The sequence below is a fragment of the Nerophis ophidion genome, linkage group LG16, assembly GCF_033978795.1.
Source record: "Nerophis ophidion isolate RoL-2023_Sa linkage group LG16, RoL_Noph_v1.0, whole genome shotgun sequence".
In the NCBI taxonomy this organism is placed as follows: Eukaryota; Metazoa; Chordata; class Actinopteri; order Syngnathiformes; family Syngnathidae; genus Nerophis; species Nerophis ophidion.
The window spans coordinates 49432564-49452563 of NC_084626.1; the positions used below are offsets into that span (position 1 = coordinate 49432564).

Genomic DNA, 20000 nt, shown 5'->3' on the forward strand with positions numbered 1-20000 from the left:
TCTTGGATTTTCAAGTTCTATTTGAGTTTTGTCTCTCTTAGAATGAAAAATGTCGAGGAAAGCGAGACCAGCTTGCTAGTAAATAAATACAATTTAAAAAATAGATGCAGCTCACTGGTAAGTGCTGCTATTTGAGCTATTTTTAGAACAGGCCAGCGGGCGACTCATCTGGTCCTTACGGGCGACCTGGTGCCCGCGGGCACCACGTTGGTGACCCCTGATATTTATATATTAGCAACATTGCCCTGGCTGGCATGTTGGCTTTCATTTATCAGAGAAGAAATCCCCATAAGACCGTAGGAAGTTTGCCTAAAGACATTATATTTTTGCTATTTTTTTCGACATTTTAAATAGGTTAAAATCCGATCTGCACTTTGTTAGAATATATAACAAATTGGACCAAGCTATATTTCTAACCAAGACAAATCATTATTTCTTCTAGATTTTCCAGAACAAAAATTTTGAAAAGAAATTCAAAAGACTTTGAAATAAGATTTAAATTTGATTCTACAGATTTTCCAGAATAATTTTTTGGGGGGAACTTTAATCATAATAAGGTTGAAAATGTCACGCCTGTGGTTCGTGTTTTGTTTTGGTCATGCTATGTTTAGTTTTTTTGGACATTTAGTTCTGTTTTGCATTTCCTAGTTTGTCTTGTTACCATGCCAACAGATTTAGTTTTCTATGGTCCTACTACCCTGAGCATCCCCAATCTCATCTGTTCTCAAAGCTAAGCAGGGTCTGGCCTGGTTAGTACTTGGATGGGAGACTGCCTAGGAATACCAGGTCCTTTGGACTCTAAGTTCCTTTTTTTCCCCCCCACTCCCTGTTTTGTTACCATGACAACCAATCAGGTCACCTGTTTTCACTTATCATGTTCATTATTTAAGCCACAGTTACCGGTTAGTCAGTCTGGCAACATCACCTCATTCACGCCCTCGATTATCTGCTTCATGCCTCGCAATGCTGTGAACGGGACTCTCGCTGCTGTGTTGGATCCGCTTTGGACTGGACTCTCGCGACTGTGTTGGATCCATTACGGATTGGACTTTCACAGTATCATGTTGGACCCGCTCAACATCCATTGCTTTCCTCCTCTCCATAGTCATCATTGTCACCGACGTCCCACTGGGTGTGAGTTTTTCCTTGCCCTTATGTGGGCCTACCGAGGATGTCGTAGTGGTTTGTGCAGCCCTTTGAGACACTAGTGATTTAGGGCTGTATAAGTAAACATTGATTGATTGATTTTGTCCACGTAAGTTTTTGTTATTCATGCCACTGAGCAAGTGTTTTTGTTTCATGTTTGTAGTTTATAGCCTTTGTGCTAGTCTTTTGTTTCATAGCCCAGTTTTTTTTACCCGCCATTGTGCGCGCTTTTTGTTGGTTCCTGTTTTTAGTTTTAGTGTTAAAATAAAGATGTCTTAACCTTCACGCCGTTTCCACTCCATTCGCTTTGAAAACAAACCAAGACCAAGTCCAAGCCTGACAGAAAACATATTTCACAAATATTCTTTGTCGAAAAAACAGAAGCTAAAATGAAAAATTAAATTAACATGTATTTATTATTCTTTACAATAAAAAAAATACATTTACTTGAACATTGATTTTAAATCGTCAGGAAAGAAGAGGAAGGAGGAATTTAAAAGGTAAAAAGGTTCAAAAATCCTAAAATCATTTTTAAGCTTGTATTTTTTCTCTAAAATTGTCTTTCTGAAAGTTATAAGAAGCAAAGTTAAAAAATATCATGACTTTATTTAAACAAGTAAAAACCGAGTCTTTCAAATATTTTCTTGGATTTTCAAATTCTATTTGAGTTTTGTCTCTCTTAGAATGAAGACCAGCTTGCAAGTAAATAAATACAATTTGGTGGCGGCATAGCTCGGCTGGTGCCAGCAACTTGAGGGTTGCAGGTTCGATTCCCGCTTCCGCCATACTAGTCACTGCCGTTGTGTCCTTGAGCAAGACACTTAACCCACCTGCTCCCAGTGCCACCCACACTGGTTTAAATGTTACTTAGATATTGGGTTTCACTATGTAAAGCGCTTTGAGTCACTAGAGAAAAGCGCTATATAAATATAATTCACTTCAATTCACAATTTAAAAAATAGAGGCAGCTCACTGGTAAGTGCTGCTATTTGAGCTATTTTTAGAACAGGCCAGCGGGCGACTCATCTGGTCATTACGGGCACAACGTTGGTGACCCTGAGCTAATGGAAAGGTGTGTGGGCGTGTCACTAAAGGTGTGTGGGCGTGTCACTAAAGGTGTGTGGGCGTGTCACTAAAGGTGTGTGGGCGTGTCACTAAAGGTGTGTGGGCGTGTCACTAAAGGTGTGTGGGCGTGTCACTAAAGGTGTGTGGGCGTGTCACTGGGCGTACCTTCAGGATGCTTGTAGAGGTGAGTGATGTCTGCCCGGGCGTCGCTGCCGACGCTCTTGGTGCTGATCATCTTGCCCACCACCTGAGTGGAGGTCACCTGGGACGTGCTGCCGTCTTGCTTCTTCATCACGGTGACCACGTCGGCGTTGACCTCGGCGAAGACAAAGGGGGCGTCGTACTTGGACAGGAGCTCCCCCTCCTTGATGGCCCGGACGGGGACGGGCCCGCAGCAGTACACCCCTGAGGGAACACACCAAATATATCCATCCGTTTTCTATCGCAAATATATCAAACTTAATTTTATTCATTGTTTTTGATTTTCGAATAATATTTTTACTTTCAGCGGTCGCGGCGGCAAAAACTCGGACTTCCGGACGGCTTCGAAGCGATTCTGGACCACCGTCCGCCGCCTCAGGAGGGGGAAGCAGTGCACTGTCAACACCGTGTATGGTGCGGATGGTGTTCTGCTGACCTCGACTGCGGATGTTGTGGATAGGTGGAAGGAACACTTCGAAGACCTCCTCAATCCCACCAACACGTCTTCCTATGAGGAAGCAGTGCCTGGGGAATCTGTGGTGGACTCTCCTATTTCTGGGGCTGAGGTCACTAAGGTAGTTAAAAAGCTCCTCTGTGGCAAGGCCCCAGGGGTGGACGAGATCCGCCCGGAGTTCCTTAAGGCTCTGGATGCTGTGGGGCTGTCTTGGTTGACAAGACTTTGCAGCATCGCGTGGACGTCGGGGGCGGTACCTCTGGATTGGCAGACCGGGGTAGTGGTTCCTCTCTTTAAGAAGGGGGACCGGAGGGTGTGTTCCAACTATCGTGGGATCACACTCCTCAGCCTTCCCGGTAAGGTTTATTCAGGTGTACTGGAGAGGAGGCTACGCCGGATAGTCGGACCTCGGATTCAGGAGGAACAGTGTGGTTTTCGTCCTGGTCGTGGAACTGTGGACCAGCTCTATACTCTCGGCAGGGTTCTTGAGGGTGCATGGGAGTTTGCCCAACCAGTCTACATGTGCTTTGTAGACTTGGAGAAGGCATTCGACCGTGTCCCTCGGGAAGTCCTGTGGGGAGTGCTCAGAGAGTATGGGGTATCGGACTGTCTTATTGTGGCGGTCCGTTCCCTGTACGATCAGTGCCAGAGCTTGGTCCGCATTGCCGGCAGTAAGTCGAACACATTTCCTGTGAAGGTTGGACTCCGCCAAGGCTGTCCTTTGTCACCCATTCTGTTCATAACTTTTATGGACAGAATTTCTAGGCGCAGTCAAGGCGTTGAGGGGTTCCGGTTTGGTGACCGCAGGATTAGGTCTCTGCTTTTTGCAGATGATGTGGTCCTGATGGCTTCATCTGACCGGGATCTTCAGCTCTCACTGGATCGGTTCGCAGCAGAGTGTGAAGCGACCGGAATGAGAATCAGCACCTCCAAGTCCGAGTCCATGGTTCTCGCCCGGAAAAGGGTGAAATGCCATCTCCGGGTTGGGGAGGAGACCCTGCCCCAAGTGGAGGAGTTCAAGTACCTAGGAGTCTTGTTCACGAGTGGGGGAAGAGTGGATGGTGAGATCGACAGGCGGATCGGTGCGGCGTCTTCAGTAATGCGGACGTTGTATCGATCCGTTGTGGTGAAGAAGGAGCTGAGCCGGAAGGCAAAGCTCTCAATTTACCGGTCGATCTACGTTCCCATCCTCACCTATGGTCATGAGCTTTGGGTCATGACCGAAAGGATAAGATCATGGGTACAAGCGGCCCAAATGAGTTTCCTCCGTCGTGTGGCGGGTCTCTCCCTTAGAGATAGGGTGAGAAGCTCCGCCATCCGGGAGGAACTCAAAGTAAAGCCGCTGCTCCTCCACATGGAGAGGAGCCAGATGAGGTGGTTCGGGCATCTGGTCAGGATGCCACCCGAACGCCTCCCTAGGGAGGTGTTTAGGGCACGTCCAACTGGTAGGAGGCCACGGGGAAGACCAAGGACACGTTGGGAAGACTATGTCTCCCGGCTGGCCTGGGAACGCCTCGGGATCCCCCGAGGCGTTCCTTTTTGTTAATGAATACTAAGGCCTAATTGAGAGTGTTTTCTGAGGTGGTAATCGGTGTAACAAGTTTGAGAAGCACTACATCACAGTTGTCAAACTCAAGGCCCAGAGGCGACATGTGGCCCGCCACTTCCTTTTATTTGGCCCTCGAAAGCCTGGAAATAATATGTATGATAAAGTACTGTAACATTTCTAACTAAATGTATTATTTCTTTCTATTTGGAGAGGAAAAAAATGCATGCTATTATGCTAATTTAAATATTGTCTAATTATGCAAAAATATATAATCAAACATTCAAACAATTTATAAATAGAAATAAATACTAATAGTATTGATTTCGAAGCAAGTCATCCATCAAAGTGTGCAATGTAAAAGTAGCAATAGATTTCATGGTGAAATTGAGAAATTAACTGTTTTTTTAACAGCAATATTCTCTAAATGAAAAAAAAAAAAAACGGTACATTTTTTTTACTGTAATAAACTGTGGTGCAGTTTTGGCATTTACAGTAATACACCGAAAAATCGACAGTTGTTGATTTGCGGTTAAAAAAAACAACCAAACAAACTGGCAACCAAAAATAAATACATTTTAAAAAAATAAATAGATAAAAATAAAAAGGCAGCTCGGGTGCCCAAATTTTACTGTAAAACTGCAATTTTTTTTTAAATCACAGTGAAAAAAAACAAATGTAAATTTTACAGTAAAATTCTGGCAACTGAGCTGCCTTTTTTTTTTTTTACCATAACAGCAGTACCATTTTTCCATTTACAGTAATATACACTACATCAGGGGTGAAATTATTGCAACTTACCATATTTGTTTTACTTTTGACAAAAAAAAAAAAAAATCTAACGAAATGCATTTAAAAAAAGTGTGTAATAATGGTATTCACTGTTAGAAGCGGCCCTCTGGGGCCAAACATAACTGCGGTGTGGCCCTCAGTGAAAAGGACTTTGACACCTGTGATGTAGATGATCTACATCTGCTGTACACATTTACTTCTCTTGTGTTTGTATTTAACTTCATTAAATGTTTGGGTAGAATTGTCTTTATTTCTTTGAAGTCATATTGAAATGTTTTAGAGCTGTTTATCTATTTTATGGAGTTCCCCAGGGTTCGGTCCTTGGCCCTGCACTCTTCAGCATCTACATGCTGCCGCTAGGTGACGTCATACGCAAATACGGTGTTAGCTTTCACTGTTATGCTGATGACACCCAACTCTACATGCCCCTAAAGCTGACCAACACGCCGGATTGTAGTCAGCTGGAGGCGTGTCTTATTAATTTAAACAATGGATGTCCGCTAACTTTTTGCAACTTAACGCCAAAAAAACGGAAATGCTGATTATCGGTCCTGCTAGACACCGACCTCTATTTAATAATACAACTTTAACATTTGACAACCAAATAATAAAACAAGGTGACTCGGTAAAGAATCTGGGTATTATCTTCGACCCAACTCTCTCCTTTGAGTCACACATTAAAAGCGTTACTAAAACGGCCTTCTTTCATCTCCGTAATATCGCTAAAATTCGCTCCATTTTGTCCACTAAAGACGCTGAGATCATTATCCATGCGTTTGTTACGTCTCGTCTCGATTACTGTAACGTATTATTTTCGGGTCTCCCCATGTCTAGCATTAAAAGATTACAGTTGGTACAAAATGCGGCTGCTAGACTTTTGACAAGAACAAGAAAGTTTGATCACATTACGCCTGTACTGTATATACCTTTATATACATATATACATACATATATACCTGTACTGTATATACCTTTATATACATATATACATACATATATACCTGTACTGTATATACCTTTATATACATATATACATACATATATACCTGTACTGTATATACCTTTATATACATATATACATACATATATACCTGTACTGTATATACCTTTATATACATATATACATACATATATACCTGTACTGTATATACCTTTATATACATATATACATACATATATACCTATACTGTATATACCTTTATATACATATATACATACATATATACCTATACTGTATATACCTTTATATACATATATACATACATATATACCTGTACTGTATATACCTTTATATACATATATACATACATATATACCTGTACTGTATATACCTTTATATACATATATACATACATATATACCTGTACTGTATATACCTTTATATACATATATACATACATATATACCTGTACTGTATATACCTTTATATACATATATACATACATATATACCTGTACTGTATATACCTTTATATACATATATACATACATATATACCTGTACTGTATATACCTTTATATACATATATACATACATATATACCTATACTGTATATACCTTTATATACATATATACATACATATATACCTGTACTGTATATACCTTTATATACATATATACATACATATATACCTGTACTGGCTCACCTGCACTGGCTTCCTGTGCACTTAAGATGTGACTTTAAGGTTTTACTAATTACGTATAAAATACTACACGGTATAGCTCCATCCTATCTTTCCGATTGTATCGTACCATATGTCCCGGCAAGAAATCTGCCTTCAAAAGACTCTGGCTTATTAGTGATTCCTAGAGCCCAAAAAACGTCTGTGGGCTATAGAGCGTTTTCCGTTCGGGCTCCAGTACTCTGGAATGCCCTCCCGGTAACAGTTCGAGATGTCACCTCAGTAGAAGCATTTAAGTCTCACCTTAAAACTCATCTGTATACTCTAGCCTTTAAATAGACCTCCTTTTTAGACCAGTTGATCTGCCGCTTCTTTTCTTTCTCCTATGTCCCCCCCTCCCTTGTGGAGGGAGTCCGGTCCGATGACCATGGATGAAGTACTGGCTGTCCAGAGTCGAGACCCAGGATGGACAGCTCGCCTGTGTATCGGTTGGGGACATCTCTACGCTGCTGATCCGCCTCCGCTTGAGATGGTTTCCTGTGGACGGGACTCTCGCTGCTGTCTTGGATCCGCTATGGATTGAACTTTCACAGTATCATGTTAGACCTGCTCGACATCCATTGCTTTTGGTCCCCTAGAGGGGGGGGTTGCCCACATCTGAGGTCCTCTCCAAGGTTTCTCATAGTCAGCATTTTCACTGGCGTCCCACTGGATGTGAATTCTCCCTGCCCACTGGGTGTGAGTTTTCCTTGCCCTTTTGTGGGTTCTTCCGAGGATGTTGTAGTCGTAATGATTTCTGCAGTCCTTTGAGACATTTGTGATTTGGGGCTATATAAATAAACATTGATTGATTGATTGAATATAGTTCATCATAAAACTGCCATCCGATGTTATTAAAAAGTATTGATTTTGAATTAAGAATAACTTTCCGTGGAGAACGGATTCTGAACGGAATCGTTACTCTCCGAGAATCGAATCGACTTTCTCGAGACTCTCGGCCCTAAAACTGTGCGTTTTCTCCCGTCTCCATTACTAGAAAACAATATTTGACAGGTCCGGTAAAGCCAAGGGTTGTTACCTCCACTTTTCTCTTGAGGGGTGGGGTCACTGGCCTGCCAGCCGTGGTAATGAGAAGCGGCGAGGTCGGGTCGGGTCATCCAGCTCTCCACCCAGCAGTGGTAGTTCCTGCGGGGGGGAAAAGTATGCAACATAACCATGATCCTGTCTCTTGCAGTCTAGCTTGTTAATAATTCAAACTTTCATTTCAATTAAATGTACAAATGTGATTCATTCAGAAATATTCAGCGTTTACTAAACGTGCTCAGCTTGAATAATAAGTTGTTCTTTTTTTCCCTACGCTTTGAATCCTGCGGCTTATAAATCGGTGCGGCTAATTCATGGATTTTTCTTCGCCGACGGCCACCAAGCAAATAGTGACACTGAAACGGTGTGTTAATGTTTGTGCTTAGAGCTTTCGACCGGAACTACAAGTGCTGTTCCGTCTGCTTCATTCATCCACTCCAAGCAACATCTAAGTTTTACAATACAACTAAAACAATTCATACCTACTAAACCGTCACATTTGTTTTCATGCATCCATCCATTTCCTACCGCTTATTCCCTTTTGGGGTCGCGGGGGGGCGCTGGCGCCTATCTCAGCTACAATCGGGCGGAAGGCGGCGTACACCCTGGACAAGTCGCCACCTTATCGCAGGGCCAACACAGATAGACGGACAACATTCACACTCACGTCAAACACTAGGGCCAATTTAGTGTTGCCAATCAACCTATGTTTTCATGCATATTTGTACTTAACTTATGTAAACAAGGCCCAACATTGGCGGAGAAAGCCGCACCTAACAATAATAAAAGTAATAAAGTAACTAATTTATTGATGGTACATGGTATTGTCTTCCAGAGAGTAAATACTTTATTGATGGTACATGGTATTGTTTTCCAGAGAGTAAATACTTTATTGATGGTACATGGTATTGTCTTCCAGAGAGTAACTAATTTATTGATGGTATATGGTATTGTCTTCCAGACAGAGAGTAACTAATTTATTGATGGTATATGGTATTGTCTTCCAGAGAGTAACTAATTTATTGATGGTATATGGTATTGTCTTCCAGACAGAGAGTAACTAATTTATTGATGGTATATGGTATTGTCTTCCAGAGAGTAACTAATTTATTGATGGTATATGGTATTGTCTTCCAGACAGAGAGTAACTAATTTATTGATGGTATATGGTATTGTTTTCCAGACAGAGAGTAACTTATTTATTGATGGTATATGGTATTGTCTTCCAGACAGAGTAACTAATTTATTGATGGTATATGGTATTGTCTTCCAGAGAGTAACTAATTTATTGATGGTGTATGGTATTGTCTTCCAGACAGAGAGTAACTAATTTATTGATGGTATATGGTATTGTCTTCCAGACAGAGAGTAACTAATTTATTGATGGTATATGGTATTGTCTTCCAGACAGAGAGTAACTAATTTATTGATGGTATATGGTATTGTCTTCCAGAGAGTAACTAATTTATTGATGGTATATGGTATTGTCTTCCAGACAGAGAGTAACTAATTTATTGATGGTATATGGTATTGTCTTCCAGAGAGTAACTAATTTATTGATGGTATATGGTATTGTCTTCCAGACAGAGAGTAACTAATTTATTGATGGTATATGGTATTGTTTTCCAGACAGAGAGTAACTTATTTATTGATGGTATATGGTATTGTCTTCCAGACAGAGTAACTAATTTATTGATGGTATATGGTATTGTCTTCCAGAGAGTAACTAATTTATTGATGGTGTATGGTATTGTCTTCCAGAGAGTAACTCATTTATTGATGGTATATGGTATTGTCTTCCAGAGAGTAACTCATTTATTGATGGTATATGGTATTGTCTTCCAGAGAGTAACTAATTTATTGATGGTATATGGTATTGTCTTCCAGAGAGTAACTAATTTATTGATGGTATATGGTATTGTCTTCCAGACAGAGGGTAACTAATTTATTGATGGTATATGGTATTGTCTTCCAGAGAGTAACTAATTTACTGATGGTATATGGTATTGTCTTCCAGAGAGTAACTAATTTATTGATAGTATATGGTATTATCTTCCAGAAAGTAACTAATTTATTGATGGTATATGGTATTGTCTTCCAGAGTGTAACTAATTTATTGATGGTATATGGTATTGTCTTCCAGACAGAGAGTAACTAATTTATTGATGGTATATGGTATTGTCTTCCAGACAGAGAGTAACTAATTTATTGATGGTATATGGTATTGTCTTCCAGACAGAGAGTAACTAATTTATTGATGGTATATGGTATTGTCTTCCAGAGAGTAACTAATTTATTGATGGTATATGGTATTGTCTTCCAGAGAGTAACTAATTTATTGATGGTATATGGTATTGTCTTCCAGAGAGTAACTAATTTCTTGATGGTATATGGTATTGTCTTCCAGACAGAGAGTAACTAATTTATTGACGGTATATGGTATTGTCTTCCAGAGAGTAACTAATTTATTGATGGTATATGGTATTGTCTTCCAGAGAGTAACTAATTTATTGATGGTATATGGTATTGTCTTCCAGACAGAGAGTAACTAATTTATTGATGGTATATGGTATTGTCTTCCAGACAGAGGGTAACTAATTTATTGATGGTATATGGTATTGTCTTCCAGACAGAGAGTAACTAATTTATTGATGGTATATGGTATTGTCTTCCAGAGAGTAACTAATTAATTGATGGTATATGGTATTGTCTTCCAGACAGAGAGTAACTAATTTATTGATGGTATATGGTATTGTCTTCCAGAGAGTAACTAATTTATTGATGGTATATGGTATTGTCTTCCAGAGAGTAACTAATTTATTGATGGTATATGGTATTGTCTTCCAGAGAGTAACTAATTTATTGATGGTATATGGTATTGTCTTCCAGAGAGTAACTAATTTATTGATGGTATATGGTATTGTCTTCCAGAGAGTAACTAATTTATTGATGGTATATGGTATTGTCTTCCAGAGAGTAACTAATTTATTGATGGTATATGGTATTGTCTTCCAGAGAGTAACTAATTTCTTGATGGTATATGGTATTGTCTTCCAGACAGAGAGTAACTAATTTATTGACGGTATATGGTATTGTCTTCCAGAGAGTAACTAATTTATTGATGGTATATGGTATTGTCTTCCAGAGAGTAACTAATTTATTGATGGTATATGGTATTGTCTTCCAGACAGAGGGTAACTAATTTATTGATGGTATATGGTATTGTCTTCCAGACAGAGGGTAACTAATTTATTGATGGTATATGGTATTGTCTTCCAGACAGAGAGTAACTAATTTATTGATGGTATATGGTATTGTCTTCCAGAGAGTAACTAATTAATTGATGGTATATGGTATTGTCTTCCAGACAGAGAGTAACTAATTTATTGATGGTATATGGTATTGTCTTCCAGAGAGTAACTAATTTATTGATGGTATATGGTATTGTCTTCCAGAGAGTAACTAATTTATTGATGGTATATGGTATTGTCTTCCAGAGAGTAACTAATTTATTGATGGTATATGGTATTGTCTTCCAGAGAGTAACTAATTTATTGATGGTATATGGTATTGTCTTCCAGACAGAGAGTAACTAATTTATTGATGGTATATGGTATTGTCTTCCAGACAGAGGGTAACTAATTTATTGATGGTATATGGTATTGTCTTCCAGACAGAGAGTAACTAATTTATTGATGGTATATGGTATTGTCTTCCAGAGAGTAACTAATTAATTGATGGTATATGGTATTGTCTTCCAGACAGAGAGTAACTAATTTATTGATGGTATATGGTATTGTCTTCCAGAGAGTAACTAATTTATTGATGGTATATGGTATTGTCTTCCAGAGAGTAACTAATTTATTGATGGTATATGGTATTGTCTTCCAGAGAGTAACTAATTTATTGATAGTATATGGTATTGTCTTCCAGACAGAGAGTAACTAATTTATTGATGGTATATGGTATTGTCTTCCAGAGAGTAACTAATTTATTGATGGTATATGGTATTGTCTTCCAGAGAGTAACTAATTTATTGATGGTATATGGTATTGTCTTCCAAACAGAGTAACTAATTTATTGATGGTACATGGTATTGTCTTCCAGAGAGTAACTAATTTATTGATGGTATATGGTATTGTCTTCCAGAGAGTAACTAATTTATTGATGGTATATGGTATTGTCTTCCAGAGAGTAACTAATTTATTGATGGTATATGGTATTGTCTTCCAGACAGAGAGTAACTAATTTATTGATGGTATATGGTATTGTCTTCCAGACAGAGGGTAACTAATTTATTGATGGTATATGGTATTGTCTTCCAGACAGAGAGTAACTAATTTATTGATGGTATATGGTATTGTCTTCCAGAGAGTAACTAATTAATTGATGGTATATGGTATTGTCTTCCAGACAGAGAGTAACTAATTTATTGATGGTATATGGTATTGTCTTCCAGAGAGTAACTAATTTATTGATGGTATATGGTATTGTCTTCCAGAGAGTAACTAATTTATTGATGGTATATGGTATTGTCTTCCAGAGAGTAACTAATTTATTGATAGTATATGGTATTGTCTTCCAGACAGAGAGTAACTAATTTATTGATGGTATATGGTATTGTCTTCCAGAGAGTAACTAATTTATTGATGGTATATGGTATTGTCTTCCAGAGAGTAACTAATTTATTGATGGTATATGGTATTGTCTTCCAAACAGAGTAACTAATTTATTGATGGTACATGGTATTGTCTTCCAGAGAGTAACTAATTTATTGATGGTATATGGTATTGTCTTCCAGACAGAGAGTAACTAATTTATTGATGGTATATGGTATTGTCTTCCAAACAGAGTAACTAATTTATTGATGGTACATGGTATTGTCTTCCAGAGAGTAACTAATTTATAAATGGTATATGGTATTGTCTTCCAGACAGAGAGTAACTAATTTATTGACGGTATATGGTATTGTCTTCCAGAGAGTAACTAATTTATTGATGGTATATTCATGACATTCACGGGTACTTTAACCTTAATAACTGCGACGTGGCCCTCAGTGAAAACACATCTGACTCAAATAAAATCTCTCCAACTATTCCCTCAGGCATACCAGATCATTTCTCTGGAGCGCAGGAGTTCTCCGCGCTCGTCGATGTAGCGTTCGATCACCAGGTTGCCGTTGGCGTCGTGAGCCGAGTAGTAGTTGGTGACCACTCTGCAGGGGATGCCCAGCGCCCTGGAAACTGCGGAGCCAAGAGTCGACGTTAATAAAAAAAAAAAAAAAAACAAGTTTTAAATCGTGAAGAGTGACGACGTGTGTTTCCTCGCGATAGGACGGCGAGCGCCGCGGCGCCCTATCTTACTTGAGCAGGCGACGGCGGCAAACACCCAACACTGTCCGAAGCGGACGGGCTGACAGGCTCGCGTGTTCCAGTTCTGCAGAATCTCCACGCTGCCCTTCCAGGACATGGGACTCACGCCCCCGTCAAACTTATCCGTCCAGTTTCCCAGCAGAACCCCCTTGTCGTCGTTACAGTTCACCTGCCGGGGCCACAGGGGCGTCAGCACGAAAACCTCGGAAGGAGACCATCACAACTCCTCACTCACCATGGCACTGAGAACTCGGGACACATAGACGGGGTTTCTCCTGCCGGAGCAGTCTTTGCCTGGATTACGCAGACATTTAGGATTCATGTCCAGGATCCGCAGACACACGTCCAGGATTCCGCTTTCAAACTGTGCAAAATGACGACATGTTTAATTACGGCTCCTCGTCTGTTGGAGATTGATGCCAGACGGGGGGAACATATGCCAGAAGCGTGCTCGGGGGGAGGAGGGAAACATCCGAGCAGGTGCAGTCGAAGCCTGGGTAATCTCAGCAGTTATGTGCTGCTCGTTCCGGGATATGACCTCTGAATTATTCATCGTCTGACTGATTTTAACACTATAATTACAACAACAAAAAAGAAGCAAACAAAAGGCGCGCACAAGGGCGGAGAACACACTTGACTAATGAAACAAAACTTGCACAAAGGCAGAAACTATGAACAATAAACCAAATTATTCATCGTCTGACTGAACAATGATTCTATGTTTCAGTATCACATAAAGATATCTTCACTCGTATCGCACGCCAAATACAGACTATACATCTAACTCTGACGTGTGTGTGAAGTAGGGCATACTAGTTCTATCTAGATAGATCGATAGATAGATAGATAGTACTTTATTGATTCCTTCAGGAAAATTAAAAACTACTATACAAGCTACTTGTCAGAACGTGGACTTTGGTGTTTGTTTTTCCGAAATGCAAAGGAAAGTTGGAGCGGGCAAGGCGTGAAGGTAATGACATCTTTTATTTTAACACTATAACTACAACAACAAAAAAGAAGCAAACAAAAGGCGCGCACAATGGCGGAGAACAAACTTGACTAATGAAACAAAACTTGCACAAAGACAGAAACTATGAACAATAAACTGAATTATTCATCGTCTGACTGAACAATGATTCTATGTTTCAGTATCACAAAGATATCTACACTTGTATCGCACGCCAAATACAGACTATACATCTAACTCTGACGTGTGTGTGAAGTAGGGCATACTAGTTCTATCTAGATAGATCGATAGATAGATAGATAGTACTTTATTGATTCCTTCAGGAGAGTTCCTTCAGGAAAATTAAAAACTACTACACAAGCTACTTGTCAGAACGTGGACTTTGGTGTTTTTTTTTCCTAAATGCAAAGAAAAGTTGGAGCGGGCAAGGCGTGAAGGTAATGACATCTTTTATTTTAACACTATAACTACAACAACAAAAAAGAAGCAAACAAATGGCGCGCACAAGGGCGGAGAACACACTTGACTAATGAAACAAAACTTGCACAAAGGCAGAAACTATGAACAACAAACTGAATTATTCATCGTCTGACTGAACAATGATTCTATGTTTCAGTATCACATAAAGATATCGTCACTTGTATCGCACGCCAAATACAGACTATACATCTAACTCTGACGTGTGTGTGAAGTAGGGCATACTAGTTCTATCTAGATAGATCGATAGATGGATCGATAGTACTTTGATTACTTCAGGAGAGTTCCTTCAGGAAAATTAAAAACTACTATACAAACTACTTGTCAGAACGTGGACTTTGGTGTTTGTTTTTCCGAAATGCAAAGGAAAGTTGGAGCGGGCAAGGCGTGAAGGTAATGACATCTTTTATTTTAACACTATAACTACAACAACAAAAAAGAAGCAAACAAAAGGCGCGCACAATGGCGGAGAACAAACTTGACTAATGAAACAAAACTTGCACAGAGGCAGAAACTATGAACAATAAACTGAATTATTCATCGTCTGACTGAACAATGATTCTATGTTTCAGTATCACATAAAAATATCTTCACTTGTATCGCACGCCAAATACAGACTATACATCTAACTCTGACGTGTGTGTGAAGTAGGGCATACTAGTTCTATCTAGATAGATAGATAGATAGTACTTTATTGATTCCTTCAGGAACATTAAAAACTACTATACAAGCTACTTGTCAGAACGTGGACTTTGGTGTTTGTTTTTCCGAAATGCAAAGGAAAGTTGGAGCGGGCAAGGCATGAAGGTAATGACATCTTTTATTTTAACACTATAACTACAACAACAAAAAAGAAGCAAACAAAAGGCGCGCACAATGGCGGAGAACAAACTTGACTAATGAAACAAAACTTGCACAAAGACAGAAACTATGAACAATAAACTGAATTATTCATCGTCTGACTGAACAATGATTCTATGTTTCAGTATCACATAAAGATATCTTCACTTGTATCGCACGCCAAATACAGACTATACTTCTAACTCTGACGTGTGTGTGAAGTAGGGCATAGTAGTTCTATCTAGATAGATCGATAGATAAATCGATAGTACTTTATTGATTCCTTCAGGAAAATTAAAAACTACTATACAAGCTACTTGTCAGAACGTGGACTTTGGTGTTTGTTTTTCCTAAATGCAAAGGAAAGTTGGAGCGGGCAAGGCGTGAAAGTAATGACATCTTTTATTTTAACACTATAACTACAACAACAAAAAAGAAGCAAACAAAAGGCGCGCACAATGGCGGAGAACAAACTTGACTAATGAAACAAAACTTGCACAAAGGCAGAAACTATGAACAATAAACTGAATTATTCATCGTCTGACTGAACAATGATTTTATGTTTCAGTATCACATAAAGATATCTTCACTTGTATCGCACGCCAAATACAGACTATACATCTAACGCTGACGTGTGTGTGAAGTAGGGCATACCGGTTCTATCTATCTAGATAGATAGATAGATAGTACTTTATTGATTCCTTCAGGAGAGTTCCTTCAGGAAAATTAAAAACTACTATACAAGCTACTTGTCAGAACGTGGACTTTGGTGTTTGTTTTCCCTGAATGCAAAGGAAAGTTGGAGCGGGCAAGGCGTGAAGGTAATGACATCTTTTATTTTAACACTATAACTACAACAACAAGAGAGAAGCAAACAAAAGGCGCGCACTATGGCGGAGAACAAACTTGACTAATGAAACAAAACTTGCACAAAGGCAGAAACTATGAACAATAAACTGAATTATTCATCGTCTGACTGAACAATGATTCTATGTTTCAGTATCACATAAAGATATCTTCACTTGTATCGCACGCCAAATACAGACTATACATCTAACTCTGACGTGTGTGTGAAGTAGGGCACACTAGTTCTATCTAGATAGATCGATAGTACTTTATTGATTCCTTCAGGAGAGTTCCTTCAGGAAAATTAAAAACTACTATACAAGCTACTTGTCAGAACGTGGACTTTGGTGTTTGTTTTCCCTGAATGCAAAGGAAAGTTGGAGCGGGCAAGGCGTGAAGGTAATGACATCTTTTATTTTAACACTATAACTACAACAACAAAAAAGAAGCAAACAAAAGGCGCGCACAATGGCGGAGGACAAACTTGACTAATGAAACAAAACTTGCACAAAGGCTGAAACTATGAACAATAAACAAAAACTTACTTGGCATGGAACTATCAATCAATCAATGTTTACTTATATAGCCCTAAATCACTAGTGTCTCAAAGGGCTGCACAAACCACAACACAAGCCACATAAGGGCCTACCGAATGGGACGTTGGTTACAATGATGACTATGTTTACATTAACGTCTTCCCAGCGCGGTAACAACACACAACAACAGCAGTCATGTTTTCGTCTACAGTAAAGCAGTTCGTCTGCCGTAAACAGCAATGCTATGACGCTTTTAAACAGGACAATACGGCCATCTATGAAACAAGCAGCGTGAATCGTAAACATGGCATGAAGCAGAGTGGAAGTAAAGTCGCCAGGCTGACTTCCTGGCAACATTCGCTTTAAATAATACACATGATTAGTGACAGGTGTGCGGGTGCAAAAACATGAGACAGGTGCGTGACATGAGGACAGGTGAAAACTAATGGGTAGTCATGGCAACAAAACAAACAATGGAGTCTTAAGCAAAACAGAACTAAACAAAACATGATCACAAGACATGACACTACTAGTTTAGTATTGTGGTACTAATCAAAAATGGTACTATACTAGGCCTAGGCAATTATTTTAGTCGGGGGGCCTGATTTAGATTTAAAAAAGTGTGTCTGGGGGGCAGTATACTGTTTTTAATGACTGAAAGCTCAAAACGTTAAGACAAACCGTCTTAAAAAATGGAATTTGACATTTTTTTTACTGAACGAGACGCCCAGAATGTACGTGAAAATAAAGGGATTTACAATATTAAGTATGAAAGAAAAAACACTGAATATTGACAACATCCATCCATTTTCTACCGCTTATTCCCTTTCGGGGTGGCGAGGGGCGCTGGCGCCTATCTCAGCTACAATCGGGCGGAAGGCGGGGTACACCCTGGACAAGTCGCCACCTCATCGCAGTATTGACAACATATTTTACAATCAGGCGAAACACAACCAAAATGCAACAAACTTGGTAAAATATGTGGCGGTCCGCTCCCTGTAGGATCAGTGCCAGACCTTGGTCCGCATTGCCGGCAGTAAGTCGGACACATTTCCAGTGAGGGTTGGACTCCGCCAAGGCTGTCCTTTGTCACCGATTCTGTTCATAAAATTTCTAGGCGCAGTCAAGGCGTTGAGGGGTTCCGGTTTGGTGACCCCAGGATTAGGTCTCTGCTTTTTGCAGATGATGTGGTCCTGATGGCTTCATCTGACCGGGATCTTCAGCTCTCGCTGGATCGGTTCGCAGCCGAGTGCGAAGCGACCGGAATGAGAATCAGCACCTCCAGGGTTCTTGCCCGGAAAAGGGTGGAGTGCCATCTCCGGGTTGGGGAGGAGACCCTGCCCCAAGTGGAGGAGTTCAAGTACCTAGGAGTCTTGTTCACGAGTGAGGGAAGAGTGGATGGTGAGATCGACAGGCGGATCGGTGCGGCGTCTTCAGTAATGCGGACGTTGTACCGATCCGTTGTGGTGAAGAAGGAGCTGAGCCGGAAGGCAAAGCTCTCAATTTACGTTCCCATCCTCACCTATGGTCATGAGCTTTGGGTCATGACCGAAAGGATAAGATCACGGGTACAAGCGGCCCAAATGAGTTTGGGTCTCTCCCTTAGAGATAGGGTGAGAAGCTCTGCCATCCGGGAGGAACTCAAAGTAAAGCCGCTGCTCCTCCACATCGAGAGGAGCCAGATGAGGTGGTTCGGGCATCTGGTCAGGATGCCACCCGAACGCCTCCCGAGGGAGGTGTTTAGGGCACGTCCGACCGGTAGGAGGCCACGGGGAAGACCCAGGACACGTTGGGAAGACTATGTCTCCCGGCTGGCCTGGGAACGCCTCGGGATCCCCCGGGAAGAGCTAGACGAAGTGGCTGGGGAGAGGGAAGTCTGGGTTTCCCTGCTTAGGCTGTTGCCCCCGCGACCCGGCCTCGGATAAGCGGAAGAAGATGGATGGATGGATGGACATCATAATGGCAGCTACACTTTACATCTTAGATCTAAAACAATTATTTGGGAATGTCCGGCGGGCCAGATTGAAAAGGTTAACGGGCCTTAATTTGCCCAGTTCTGTACTATACTCTGTATAAAGAGTACCGGTTCCCCATACTATATATATATATATATATATATATATATATATATATATATATATACAAATATCATCATCATCATCCTCAATCTTTATTGCAGACCTTAAGATCCATTAAACCAGGGGTGCCCATTACGTCGATCTCGAGCTACCAGTCGACCGCGGGGGGTGTGTCAGTCCATCTCCAGCCAGGCTTTTAAAAAAAATAGACCTAAAAATGAGTGATCATCAATCTTCACCAAGACGTCACTTAAATGACATTCACGGTACCGGAGGGTCTTGTGAGATGACGCTGGCTGCTGCAAGATCATTATTATGAAAATATGACCGAGAGGAAGGCGAGAAACACTTTTTATTTCAACAGACTCTCGCGCCGTACCTTCCGTCAAAACTCTAAAGGCCGACTGCACATTTCCTATCTTCACAATAAAAGCCCTGCTTCATGCTGCCTGCGCTAACTAAATACAGAGTCTCGGAAAACTGGCGTGCACAAGCGATCCCTCAGAAAGCTGGCGTGCACGCCAGCTTTCCGAGACTTTTATTTTGTTAGCGCAGGCAGCATGAAGCAGGGCTTTTATTGTAAAGATAGGAAATGTGCAGTCGGCCTTTAGAGTTTTGACGGAAGGGACGGCGCGAAAGTCTGTTGAAATAAAAAGTGTTTCTCGCCTTCCTCTCTGTCATTTTTTCCTAATAATGAACTGGCAGCAGCCAGCGTCATCTCACAAGACCCTCGGGTGCCGTGAATGTCAATCAAGCAAGCTACGGAATTTGCCGCCAATGTTTTTCTTGTAAAGTGTATGGAAGCTGGATGAATTAGATGCCAAAAACCAACCACTTTCATGTGGTATTGTACAGAAAGGACAACTTTTTTTCTCCTCCATTTGAAAATGTGGGCGTTATCATCATTACTGTCTGATTCCAATCAATGCAAGTCATCAGAATCAGGTAATACACCAACTTATATTCTTGTCTTTGT

The 20000-nt window shown here is 40.5% G+C and overlaps 1 protein-coding gene across 3 annotated transcripts in view; it reads right to left on the minus strand.

The window, feature by feature from the left end:
- Positions 1-20000, minus strand: part of tgm2b (transglutaminase 2b) — a 120144-nt gene that overhangs the window by 65988 nt on the left and 34156 nt on the right. For all 3 annotated transcript variants that reach the window (XM_061875402.1, XM_061875401.1, XM_061875400.1), the window contains exons 5-9: positions 13516-13644; positions 13272-13449; positions 13019-13151; positions 7904-8010; positions 2377-2616 (exon numbers count right to left, since the gene is read on the minus strand). In XM_061875402.1, the coding sequence (XP_061731386.1) occupies positions 2377-2616; positions 7904-8010; positions 13019-13151; positions 13272-13449; positions 13516-13644 (787 nt within the window). The remainder of the gene's footprint in view (positions 1-2376; positions 2617-7903; positions 8011-13018; positions 13152-13271; positions 13450-13515; positions 13645-20000) is intronic.